Source organism: Megalopta genalis, chromosome 4 (assembly GCF_051020955.1).
Source record: "Megalopta genalis isolate 19385.01 chromosome 4, iyMegGena1_principal, whole genome shotgun sequence".
Classification (NCBI taxonomy): Eukaryota; Metazoa; Arthropoda; class Insecta; order Hymenoptera; family Halictidae; genus Megalopta; species Megalopta genalis.
This window is the reverse complement of record NC_135016.1, coordinates 13,915,818-13,929,235: the sequence shown is the minus strand read 5'-3', so window position 1 is coordinate 13,929,235 and position 13,418 is coordinate 13,915,818. Positions and strand designations below refer to the sequence as shown.

The 13,418-nt window shown below is 33.3% G+C and overlaps 1 protein-coding gene and 1 long non-coding RNA gene across 3 annotated transcripts; one reads left to right on the top strand and one right to left on the bottom strand.

Annotated features, from left to right (window-relative positions):
* Positions 1-108: 108 nt before the first annotated feature.
* On the top strand, positions 109-9,569 carry AGO3 (Argonaute 3). 2 transcript variants are annotated; one of them, XM_033472583.2, is made up of 12 exons: positions 109-4,014; positions 4,931-5,374; positions 6,013-6,183; positions 6,267-6,465; positions 6,528-6,841; positions 6,912-7,173; positions 7,407-7,760; positions 7,830-8,080; positions 8,377-8,527; positions 8,609-8,809; positions 8,874-9,065; positions 9,142-9,569. In XM_033472583.2, the coding sequence occupies exons 2-12, from the start codon at positions 4,962-4,964 to the stop codon at positions 9,469-9,471; spliced, it is 2,838 nt and encodes a 945-aa protein (XP_033328474.2). In that variant the 5' UTR covers positions 109-4,014; positions 4,931-4,961; the 3' UTR covers positions 9,472-9,569. The 2 variants fall into 2 exon arrangements, with proteins under 2 accessions (XP_033328474.2, XP_076377451.1); XM_076521336.1 differs by lacking the exon at positions 109-4,014 and adding an exon at positions 4,128-4,291.
* On the bottom strand, positions 1,234-13,385 carry LOC117228294 (uncharacterized). Its single transcript, XR_013033231.1, has 2 exons — positions 13,260-13,385; positions 1,234-13,180 (listed from the first exon to the last, which is right to left on the bottom strand). It is a non-coding gene; the product is annotated as an uncharacterized LOC117228294 (long non-coding RNA).
* Between the last annotated feature and the right edge of the window lie 33 nt (positions 13,386-13,418).

The window sequence follows — 13,418 nt, the reverse complement described above, 5'->3', positions numbered from 1 at the left end:
ATATTATACATACTGCATGTTATATCTTTATACGGTTATAAAGTTAGACCCGGATAATAATTTGTATTTTCTTCGGTATTGTTTTCTCTCTCTCTCTCTCTCTCTCTCTCTCTCTTTACTTATTTTCGAAATTCGAAAATAAAAGTTTATTTAGTTTAGAATTTATAGTTCGAAATCTATAGGAGGAAAGGAAAGGTAAATATAAGAACTTTAAATTAATTTTTAAGGCTAGTCGTGTACTCATTAATTTTGTTAATCAGTAATCTATCGGACGGTTCACATTGCGCCAATATGAACATTAACGTGAAAATATTTTTCTGTTCAACCGCCATTTGAGAACTGCTTCCTCCAACATTCTATAAGATTACAAACTTGTTGCTGTCACTGTAATGCTTACTTCAATTTGACGAGATATTTCACTCTCAGTTCATCCTTCACTTTGGGTAAATATTTCTTTGCTTCCCTATCTTTATTATATTTTAAATACTCATCCATAAACGGCTGCAATAAGGAAAACAACGGTACTACCTCAAGAAAATGCTTGGTTCCGCGAAAAATTTATTTATTTAGAGTTTAAAGAACTCGTAACTGATGAGAGATTTTTTACTCTTGGATAATTTTTCCAATTCCAATACTTGTGGGATTTATGTCAATCGTATGCACATTCGGAAAAATTTGTATCCGGTTCTCCGACCTTAGTTTGTTCCCTAATTTCAATTCGTTTTGTAACAATATCTTGACCGATTCGTGAAGCATTTCTACCAGAGACTTGATAATGCAATAATTTCACTCATTCCTCCGTTAAAGCAGTGTTCGTGTCGTTACGGGCCAATTTGAAATTTTCCTGCGCGGATTGCAGCAATGATTCCTTGGACATTATATTTTGTAAAATACATCAACAATATTGTTTGTAACTCAAGCGACAATCGTTAATTAATTTAAAGCAAACCTTATGTTGATAACTCTCCGTGATAAATCATATGACTTAAAAATGAAAGTCATCGATTTGATTACAAATGCTTCAAAGGGTCTCTCGGTTGTGACTCTGTATGCTCTAATTGAACTGATCTTCAATATCTTTGTATAAATATATCTCCGTAAAACTATGTAAAAACGAAAACAGTTAACAAATATTCGCTTTATGATTCGAATGTACAATGCCCGAGTATATAGGTTGTTCGAATAAATAGGAATGGGATAGTGGGATAGTGAATAATCATTACCCGAATAAAATATTCGACAGACAAGAATTTATTCAGACAATTATATTAGTGAAATATTTATTTGGAACAATTCGAATAATTTCGAACTCTGTCTGGAGCAGAGGCTAGGCACTAGGCCGGGTGATTCGCAATCCCAAATCTCGGGCCACGAAGTGCGCAAAATGGGGATGGTGATACCACGAAAGGCGCAGTATCGTTCTACACAGGACGGGGGTGGTGATGAGGGTCTTCTCGGTTGAGTTACTCCACCGTCATCGCAAAGGCGCAAGATAGCCAAGGCACTAGCCAAGAACTACGCAGAGTGACATAACCATGGAAGCAATAACAGCCTTCTGTGTTCGTCATTTCAAGACGTTCGCAAATACGCTGGACTGTGTGGTCAAGAATCCTACGGGGTAAAAAGTATAAATCGAATATCACGCTAAGTGTTTCAGATGGAACGCCAGGTATTGAGTGAGACCGCACGAATGGTAAAGTGAGACGAGCTACATTGGTCGTCAGTGTGACTTGTTTCGCTTGCGATTGTACTGATGTCGTGCACTCTTGTTTACTCGCTACTGTTTAGCCGCTATTTAGCTATGAAGCGTTAACCCATCAGAGAAGATGCAATTTCTCTACCTGCTTCATAATTTTAAACCAGTTGCCTCTGCCTTGGCTTACTATGGCGAGGCATGACTGTATATATGGTCTGCATAAAAATTTCATATGGTACACACGAGGTGTCATGCACATCAGAAAATTAAAACGGCTGTCACGGTTAAACTACATATTATTTCGGGTCCGAAAAATTAGTAAATATTCTTCAGACGTTCTAAAGTAAAGGTGAACAGCGTTTTTCTTAAAAATATCACTGTTATGTAGTAAAAAAAATCCAGAAGGTTCTCGCTTCGTGACTTGTTCAATACCTCGAACGCGGCTCGAGTCGGTCCCGACCTTCTGTCAAAGCCTCGTGCTGAGGACTCTCTCTCTCTCTCTCTCTCTCTCTCTCTCTCTCTCTCTCTCTCTCTCTCTCTCTCTCTCGCACCGTCACCTCTCATTGGCCAGTGTTTTTCGTTAATAACTCGTAAACAAAGCTGCAGATTGCATTTTCGCAAAGGAAAAAGTTACTTCAAATGACATCAGCTACCCCTCATTTTCGGCTGTTAAAATAATTGTGGAACACCCTGTATACATACGTATGTATGTATTTCTTGGTCAGCTATTGGACGGTACAATAGTAATTCAAAAACCACTAAGGGCAATTTTAACCATCTGATTCGGTTAGGCCCTTTGAGGAGGAGGAAAGTACCTCCAGTTTCTCACTTTGATTCGCAACAAAAAAGGATTGTTAATAAAATGAAATGTATATAATAAAATTTGTTATAAAAACATATAAACGTAAAGTTGATCGGAGGGAAAACGAAATGATTTGGTTTCTATGCGGCTATGGTTCGATGTCGGCGTCAGTTCATTTTTGTCTTTTCTTGTTTTCTAGTTTTACTCAAAACCCTTGAGAAAGATCTAGATTAGGTCAACAAATCGGGCCACTGTGACCACCGTCCACCGACGAATTCGGTCGAAGTTACACGGGTCATGCTTCGCTAACCATTGTGCGCTTTCAGCCGACTTCACACCGACTGAAAAATGGCTCCACTGTGAACTTAGCCTAACGCGCTGCGGAGCAAGAAAGTATAAAACCCTATACTTTCTTCTTGATTGTTAAAACTTCTTCTATTTTTTCATAACAACTTAAAATTGTCAAGTTCGTATTAGATTGCGTTAAATGATCAACTCGATACAACAAACACGTAACTATATCGTATTTAAATAACAACTGATTTTAAAATAGGCATTATATTCCTGTGCAACAAAACGTGCAATCATTTTGCATCGATTCACTGTGAGAATATTATTGCTTATATTAGATAGTACTTGTTATTGTAGCGGGAAATTTAATTCAAAAAAATAAAATAATACTTTGCTTATTGCGCATATGAAATCGGACTTACTCAGAAACTTTACGCCACGCCAATTGTGAATCCCCACGTGCATTCCCTATTGGCTGCCTGCATCAACTCGAAAAATTTGTGATCCTACACAAAAGTGCCGTCAACACTTCGACTCACAACTTTTCAATCTACATAGAGATCGTGGATAAGAAAAATAAGTTGTTGAATAAGCGCGCTTGTGTATTAAAATCAACTTTCACACGACAAGAAAATACGAAATAATACTGCAACCCGAAATGAATGTTTTCGTTAGAGTTTCTGTTATATATAGCAACACAAATTCTACGTAAATGCAAACAAATTTATATCTGAAAGATCTCAAATAAAGCTGTGTTTGCTATTTTAATTACATCAGAATCAGAGTTGAACCATGCATAAAACACTTGAACACGTGATCATTCTACGTTGCTTTTAATTATGTATATTCGTTTTCCGCGTAATTTTATCTCCAACGTGTAAACAAAAACACAGTACCAGCTAAATAGTAAAGATTACAATTGTTTGGTAATAACTCTTATCACACAAAATTACAATAGGAACCACTATAATATTTCGTTCAACGAGCACTTGCGCAAAATATATGTAAACAGCTATACGCGAGCGAACGTGACCGGGCCAGGATCGAAATACATTTTTCGAGCCTTTCTATGTGTGAGGACCCCCAATGAGGGTCCTCTAAAAATTATCCCTGAGCATCGGCGTCTAACAACCATTCAGCTACATCACAGCTCCGATCACGTGAACGTTTTGTTTGGATCTTTTTACATTTTGTGCCAGCCTCGTGGTGCCAGCCATATAGTTGGGTGGGTACAAAATATGGCATTCATGCCACAAATATATTTGTAGAGAGTCAGGAAATAGGAATATTTTGAATCAGTTTTTAACGTTTACACATACATGAGTTTCGTGCATACATAATAATATATTATTTCGTAAAGTAGTGTACGTTTTTATGAAGTAGAAAGTCAGATTCAATGTAAATAAAATATATTTATATATATTAAATATTTATATATAAATATATATATATAAACTACATATTGTTTCGTATCGCGACTTAACCTATTTTAAAAGTTTACGGTAAGTGTAGTGTATGTATTTTAAAAATGAGGTGAACCCGAATGTATTCTTCTAAAAACGAAGAACTTGCCCAAAATAAGAAATCACTTAATATTATTGGTGTTTATATATCCTTAAATTATTTCATTTACACATGTAGATTTCATTTAAGTTATTGTTGCCACAATTTCCAATATAAATATTATTCGAACAACGTGCACTTTTTAATCAAAATACATACACTGAGATTAGTAATATATTATAACAAAATAGATTAACAGTTATGTTATTTTTATAGAAATTCATTAAAATTTGTATACATCTAAGCACACGTATAAGACATTTTTTATTGAATGTAAACAAAGAAAGGATATTCTCGAAAATAAGTAAAACATATTCATTTCTCTTAACCTTCAAGCAATACTCTATTGTAAAATTTTTGTCTTTACTAAAATAATATAAAATAGTTAGTTAAAATCATTTTCTAGTATTTGAAATTTATATTATTTAACTATTTTTTTAAATTTTTGTATTTATCTAAGAAATCTTATTTCCTTTCTTCTATAAATTTGATTTAGTGCTATTCTTTGTAGTCATATTTTTAATTTAATAATTTAATTTATAAAAATAATTTAATGATGGTATTATGTTTACTTCCAGTTTACCTTAAAACTTAAATAGAGAATAAAAAATGGACAACAATAAAGAAAAATTAATTGGAAACGGAAGGGGGAACCTTCTCCTAAAATTGATAAGGGAAAGGAATAGAGCAGGGAATGAAGCTGCTGCTGCTGCTGTCGCCAGTGCTAGCGATATTCCTACTGTCTTCCCAATTCAATCTTTACCAAGTTCGACCAGAACCTATATACCAGAACCTATAATTAGTGCTCCTAAGCTTACAATGAGTCAAGGGAGAGCCAGTTTACTAGATATGATTAAAGCAAGAAAAGCTGCAGCAACAAACCATCCACTACAAGTAACTCCACTTCCACAAGCAACTCCACTACCTGAAACAACTCTGCCGTCACAAATAATCTCATCACCAGAAGAAATTCGACCTTGTATAGGTAGGGGGTCGATACTTAATCAAATTAAGATTGCTAGGTATGTATAAAAAACTTCTTAACAATAAATTTAATTTAACACGTTTGCTGTGCCATGGCTGAATTTAAAATACCTTTGCTGTGCACTCTTTTACAATATTTGTATAAAAACCTAGAACAAGGGTCATCATTACATGTATTTTAAATTATAACAAAAACTTGTTAAACATGAATATGCATCTAAATTATCCATTATTCATATCATGAATTTTGTAATGTAATAAAAATTACACAATGATATTTCAGTAATTAGCAATTAATTACTTGGCTTTGTTACTCCTAGTTCACAAGGAAGTATTTTTGAAAACATGTGAACTTTACAGATGATATTGTAATTTTAGATTACTTGTATTTCTTGAAAGCTAATTGTTTAATTATATTGATTTGCTAATATTTTTCTTAATTATAGTAATTATATAGCATGAAAACAATGGGACATATTTTCAGAAATGTTACCATTATATTAGAAAGGTGGAATATAATTATTTATGATTTGCTATAATTAAAACATTTTTTAAATTATATAAAATCATTTAATGAAATATAATGTCTAATATGCACACATTAAAATATAAAAGTAAAAAAGTGATAAAAAAAATTGATGCTCCCGAAATTTCATATAGACGCATATTTTTATAGTTCAGTACCTCAAACTCCCATAAGACCACATATTCCTGGATCATCTGATGATAATACAGCAGTATTTGATAAATTATCGGATATAACACTTGAAGACACTGTCAGTTCATCTGAAGTATCATCATTCCAATCACCTAGGCTAGTTCCTCAACAAGGTACAAGTGGAAAATCGTAAGTTATTATTTATGTATAGTTTTTCTAACATCGATCGCAAATATTATTAAATAAATTATAGATCAATAATTATCTTTTAGAATACAATTGAGCGCAAACTATATAAATCTCAAATTGGATGCCGAAAAAGGATTATTCAATTATGAAGTTAAATTCTCTCCTGACATAGACTCTAGACCACTTCGTAGGAAACTTCTTAATCAACATATAGAAACTCTTGGACGAACAAGAGTATTTGATGGAGTTACCCTCTGTTTACCCAAAAAATTAAAACAGGATGTAAGTAACAATAGTAGTAAACAAAACTATATACAAATAATTGAATGTCATGCAATTTTCAGATCACAATTTTAACATCTACACATCCTATGGATCAGTCAACAATAACAATGTCTCTAATATTTAAGAAACAACAAAATATGGGTGACAACATTGCATTCTTTAATCTATTACTCGGTCGTGTTATGCGAGCCCTTAGCTTAGTTCGTATTGGCCAACACAATTTTAACCCTAAAGGAATACGTGCGATACCGCAACATAAGTTAGAAGTATGGCCTGGATACGTTACATCTATTAGTGAATATCAAGGAGGCTTGAAATTGTGTTTAGATGCGAAGCACCGTGTTATGCGTACAGAAACAGTTCGTGACATCATGTAATAACTAGAAATTTTTTTGCAAGTATTTATTATTATAACAATAATCTAATGATATTATAAAATGCAGGATGAGCTTCGGACAGAAACCAAATTTCAGAGATCTTGTGACGAAAGAAATAATTGGATTATCTGTATTTACAAGATACAATAATAGAACTTATCGTGTGGACGATATTGCATGGGACAAAAACCCAACATATGTTTTCGAAAAAGGAGAAGATAAAATATCTTTACTAGATTATTATAAACAGCATTGGAACCTACAAATACAAGATGCTAAACAGCCGCTATTAGTTAATTGTGCAAAAATTAAAACAACAACGGGACAAGTATTTAATAATTTTCTATTACTGGCAATTTATCGTAGAAAATTACGGAGTGAAACCAATAAAAATGGCCAGTTCGAATATTTTTCAAACTATAGAAAGTACAGAAAAATTTCATTTGCAAAAAATTTGTTATCACCATATTAAAGTATCTCAGGTGGTAATTATTATTGGTTCATTCTGTGTAGTTAATTAATAATACTTATTAGTACTTATTAGTAACATTTTATTTACAGACGCAAGAACAAATCGTACTTTTAGTTCCCGAGCTATGTTACATAGCAAGTTTGACTGACAGTATTCGTTCAGATTTTAGAATAATGAAAGATTTAGATGAAGTGACAAAGATGTCGCCTAATGCACGTCGTGATGTACTTAAACACTTTGTACAAGAAGTACAAAGTAATGATATTCCAAGAGATATATTAGCTGAATGGGGTTTGAGTTTAGAAAATGAATTAGTTAACTTTAAGGGAAGACTTTTAGAACCTGAGGAAATTATTTTCGGACGAGATAAACGGTTTAAATCGCTACCTCACAAATCTGTAGACTGGGGTAACGTAGTCTCTAGAAATCCTATGTTACGTACTGTAAGTAATTTTTGATGTGTAACAGAATTTGATAATATTATTTTCAATACTATATATTCGCATTTCTAGACGGATTTAAATCAATGGTGCATCTTACATTGCCAAAAAGATACTCGGTCTACACGCGAATTTATCGAAATGTTTAAAAAAGTATCGAAAGCAATGGGTGTGACCACTAGGGAACCGCAGATAATATGTCTACGAGATGACAGGACAGAAAGCTATGTGCAAGAGCTGCGCAGGAATATACAACGTAATATAAATTTAATGGTTGTAGTGTTTCCTACTAACCGTACTGACAGATACTCTGCTGTAAAGAGGTAGGAAAAGTTGTATGTTATTTCGCAATTCATCAAAGTTTATGTAATTCTTCATCTATTTGACTGATGTACATTGAAGTTTAAACTCGTCAAACAAAATCATGTTTACTTCTTTAGTTAACATAATTATATAAAATTTCTGCAAGAATGAGGTCAATAATTTTAATTTGTGAAGAATTGCATAAATTTTTAAGACAATGCGAAAATACAAAAACTTTTCAACACGAATAAAAATTCGCTACGTTACGTAACACTCTATAATATGATGTCATAATTAATATAATATTATTGTTTAGAATATGTTGCGTAGAAATGCCAGTGCCTTCTCAAGTGATTATATCAAGAACTATTAGCCGCGCAGATAAGTTAAAAAGTATAACGGAAAAAATAGCTTTGCAAATCAACTGCAAATTGGGTGGAGCTCTTTGGACATTAGCTATTCCAATGGTATGAAAAAAAATATACCGTTTTAATGAATTTATACCGTATTTTTTTATACTGTCAATGAATTTTATTTCGTTCGATTAGGAGAATTGCATGATATGCGGAATAGATGTGTATCACGGAGGAATTGGTCAATCCACAAAAGGAAGTGTTGCAGGTTTTGTAGCAAGTTTAGATAAGCTACTAACGACTTGGCACAGTAAAATTTGTCTACAAGGTCGTCATCAAGAATTGATGGACATGCTTCAAGTTTGCATGACTTCAGCACTGAAAGCTTATTATAAGGTATTCCTTAGCTAATATCTTCTACTACATTCGTGTTTTACATGCTTAATGTTTTATATTACAGCACAATAAACGTTACCCAGATCGTATCATCGTATACCGAGATGGTGTTGGCGATGGCCAAATTGATACTGTTGGTAAATATGAAGTAAAACAGTTGTTAGTGGCATTCAAAAATATTGAACCGAATTATCAGCCAACGCTAACCGTTATAGCGGTCCATAAGCGTATTAATACGCGATTATTTGCAACATGTGTAAGTATACTAATGAGAAAAGAGATACTAATAAGTCGAACTGGCTAATTATACAAGTTCGTGTTTTTAACTTTAGCCCAGAGGTTTGGAGAATCCATTGCCAGGGTCAGTCGTAGATACATGTATAACCCGATCTGAGGTCTACGATTTCTTTTTGGTGTCACAGAATGTACGAATGGGCACAGTATCACCGACACGTTACATCGTTGTTTATGACAATAAAAATATGAAGGCTGAGCATATACAACGATTAACGTATAAACTCTGTCATTTGTACTATAATTGGCCCGGTACTGTAAAAGTACCCGCCCCTTGTCAGTATGCTCATAAGCTCGTCTCTCTTGTAGGACAGAACATACAAATGGAACCGCATCAATGTCTTTCTGATACATTATTCTACTTATAGATTACTTTGGTTTGTACATAATCAATACTATAATTTAGTTCTATATTTGTACATATAATACTATCCACAAAAATATAAAAAGGGCAATAACTCAAGAATAGATCTCCATTTAATTTATTACTAGACTGGATTTTATGCATTTATATGTACAAAATGCATTTATGACAAAACTGAGTAAAGTAAATATAACTCAGCACAATAAATAATTAAAGCTTCAGTAATTTCAAATTAATACTGACAATTTTTATTTTTTATACAAATTCGCAGTCTTAAGTACAAATATAAAAGTTTTTATGTTCATTTCGTCGTGTAGGAGTAAGAGCAATCGCACAGTGCCAGTATTAATTTAAAACATTATCTTATATACGCAATAATTTAGTTCTATGACACCGTTACTTTTATTGCTACACTGTACCTCAATATAAATTTGGCGAAGTACTTATATCATCGTTGATATACATTAAGTTATAGTAATATCATAGTACTCGTTTTATCAAAAATGTCGATGATGGTTTTGAAAAATCCCCAAGCAAATGAAAAATTTATTGAGCATATTTTGACAAAACATACATATGAATATAGATTTCTATTATAGATCAGATTCAAAATTTATGAACCGTTACGTATATCTGCAAGTTTTGATAAGTAGAGTACTATTAGATTACTTCTAACATTTGTGAAAAAATAGTAATGATATATATTTTGTATTATAACAAAGGTACATATCTTGTATTTTTTTTAAATATTATTACAATCACTATTAAAACTTTTATATATATCTCAATCCTTGAATATTATTAAAAAGATATATAACTTATATATTAAAACAAAATTGAGTTTGGTTGTATATGAACTCTAACCTTTGTACAAGAATATCAAAAGTTTTAGCAAGTTTAGTAAACGCGTGCTTTACCTTAATTTACATATTATACGGGACCAGTAAATTATAAGGGCTAACTTTTATTTTTATCCTTTAATTCCACGTAAAATTCAGTCACGTTTATATACACTTTTCCTATTTGTAAACGTTACGAATCACCGTTAAAAATTCGAAGTATCTTCTTCATCAAACTATTAACGCTAGAAATACCGAGCAATCGAAGTAACTACATTTTATTGAAATAAACAAATTACAATGATAGATCAATGTAAATTTGAATTGATTTTTATTTCAGATTGCATAAATACTTACAGAAACACGTATCTATTTGATAATAATCGTAAAACAAGAAACCTGAAATCGGTTAATTTGATTTCTTTCGTAGCTCTAGTGTTAAAACTTATTACTACAATCAATTAATGGAGAAGTATTTATTTATATATCTATGTATGTGTTTACAAACGACCCTGCCGATGAGAATTCAATACCTAGAACGACGCGAGCAAAATGCGTGTATCCGTAGTCGTCCACCTTGACTTGAAAGCACGCATATATGTTTGTGCAAGCGTACGTCTCTATATTACAACGACCTATGTCAGTGTGAGACATTAAAGAAAACAGTGGCGTAACAAATATTGAAAATTGTAACACAATCTAAATGACACATACACACACGTGTTACCAATTACGTTAACGTCTCTACCATCACGCGACATGTTCATTGAAATATGTTTGTCACTAATAGAATAATTCTCTTTAGGTACAAAGATAGAACGGTTTTTAAATTCATGAAGTTAATTTTACGATGGAATTGTGAAGCTAAACTGTATATTTATAAAATATTAATAGCAGCAGGTCAAGTTTTAATGCAAAGTAAGGATGTAAGATACTATTTTAAAAGGTGCTTGACTAAATTAATACATCAAATGTAAGCTGGTAAAGAAAATAGCTTTATTCATCCAAAGAAAAAATAAAAATATTTTATCTTACTTTGTATCGTAACTGTACATAGATATCTTCATTCTGTTTTGAAAAATTTTGTATCGCACTAAAGTCATGTGTAAAATAGAGTTAAAAATGAAAATATTAAATAGTGAACAATACAGTAATATACAAGTCAAATGTCTTTAAAAAATAAAATTTCAATTGCATAATATTTTGTCCCTTGTACTGATAAAAATTAAAGGGAAGATAAAGAAATGAAGATAGTTTGACATTTTTTTAACTGTCAATTCTAAATTAAGACTTTATTATGAAGACATGAAAAAAAAATATAAAATTCAAAATTACTTTCCTCAGATTTGTATACAAAATATAACAAAGAAATGGTTTACAGGTATAATACCGTTAATCTTATTTAAATTTATTTTAGACTTATTATAACTATTAAAAAATAATTTAAATATAATAATTATTACAAAATTAAAAACAACAAGTCCATGTAATTTCTTCAGAGCACAATAGAATTTTACTTTAAATCGTTTGTGTCGTAAATTCTTTCGAGTTGTGGACATTTCGTTTTATCAAATTTCTGAGTAAAGACTGATTTTCTAAAGGATTATTCGATTCATAGAGTCTTAGCGCGACGATTATTACATTACATATTTTTCAATTTGTAGAAACTTAAACAAAATAACCGACTCGAAGTTGCGTAAAAGTTATATTGATAAGACAGAATACTGCGAATTGTCCTGGTGTTCGAAATACATATGTGTACTATTCCATTTACTACAAACAATTGACGATCGTAGTTGTCTACTAAAAATAATAAAATTAACAACTTGCAGAAATGAACATCAATTTACGGAGGCCAAGCTACTTCTGAATTCGAGATACAAGTGACAAATAATCCGAATGAAAGTATGTTCATATTTCAATCCGAAGGAAGGCTTTAATAGAGGTTCGAATTTATTAATATAATTACTTCTTTTTCGCGTATGTTTATTAAATCAACAATATCAGAGGTTGAGTTCATTTAAATTTCCACGACAATGCTAATGAAAGAACAAGTCCGAATATGTACTGCTCCAGAAATGTAACTACACGCGATCGGTGTTTTGTTCTAACAATAGTGGGGATCAGATATGGAAATATCTTGTTTACTACTTGCACTGTTCGAAAGGTACGTTCTACTCGGCTTTTATCATCAATAACTTACATTTCTCGAAAGGATGTAGCGCAACTTGAATGACCTCCGGGAGGATCCACCGCATTGCGGTGTTTAGTCGACACGATGGTTACGCCACTGCGAAGGAGACAACCGCATGTGTACGTAAATACGTTCGTACGTATGTGTATTTACGGTCGTGGCGTATCGCGTATCGAGTCGCCGCCATTCGAGCGGTTAGCGCCTGCGTACATCTTGTTTACAACTGCGGAGCTTACCATACACATGACCTTTACAAGATGGACATGAGCGCCTATTTAGCTGTCTACGCGTGTGACGGAAAAAAGTTCCAAATACGTGCGTGTCGTTTGTGAACGTGGTCGTGTACAGGAGGAACCATCGAATTCAGTGAATTTTAGTTCGATTATTGTGAGGAATAGTCGAGCCACAGGTTCGTGATCACAAGTGACGCGGTATTTGTCGCTCGCACGCGGGCGGAACGGGGAAGAGAGGGATGGTGGGTACGAAAGGAGACCGAAATTTTGTACCTCGAGCAGATGCGATTATCATGAAGAAATTTCGCGCGTGTCCGATCCAGAGAAACCGTGCACGTTGCTGCAAGGTTATTAACAGCACCGTCAGTTTCGCTCGTCTGTGTTTCCTTCCGTAAAGTGCTCGGGACACAGGGGTGTGGAAAGAGAAGTGCGTGTTCTCGCATCGACCTGGAATGCAGCCGTGTTTTGATGTGCCTAGGCATTGCGCATGAAAAAATTCTCCTGCCCTTGACAATAGCCTATTTACCCGAATCATACCGCCTTTATACCGCGCCGACCAACGATAACAAGGGTTCAACCACCCACCTGCGTGTGCGTCGCCTGCGTGTCCCTCTCTTTCTCTACCTCTCTACGTATTTCCTCTAAACGTACTCGCAAACGAGCAAACAAACGAGTGGCCAGGAAC

Bases quoted from the DNA above. Each gene is read 5' to 3' on its own strand.
- AGO3 (XM_033472583.2), top strand. From the start codon at position 4,962: ATGGACAACAATAAAGAAAAATTAATTGGAAACGGAAGGGGGAACCTT. The intron at 5,375-6,012 runs GTATGTATAAAA...ATATTTTTATAG, and splicing joins AATCAAATTAAGATTGCTAG to TTCAGTACCTCAAACTCCCA. The intron at 7,761-7,829 runs GTAAGTAATTTT...TCGCATTTCTAG, and splicing joins GAAATCCTATGTTACGTACT to ACGGATTTAAATCAATGGTG.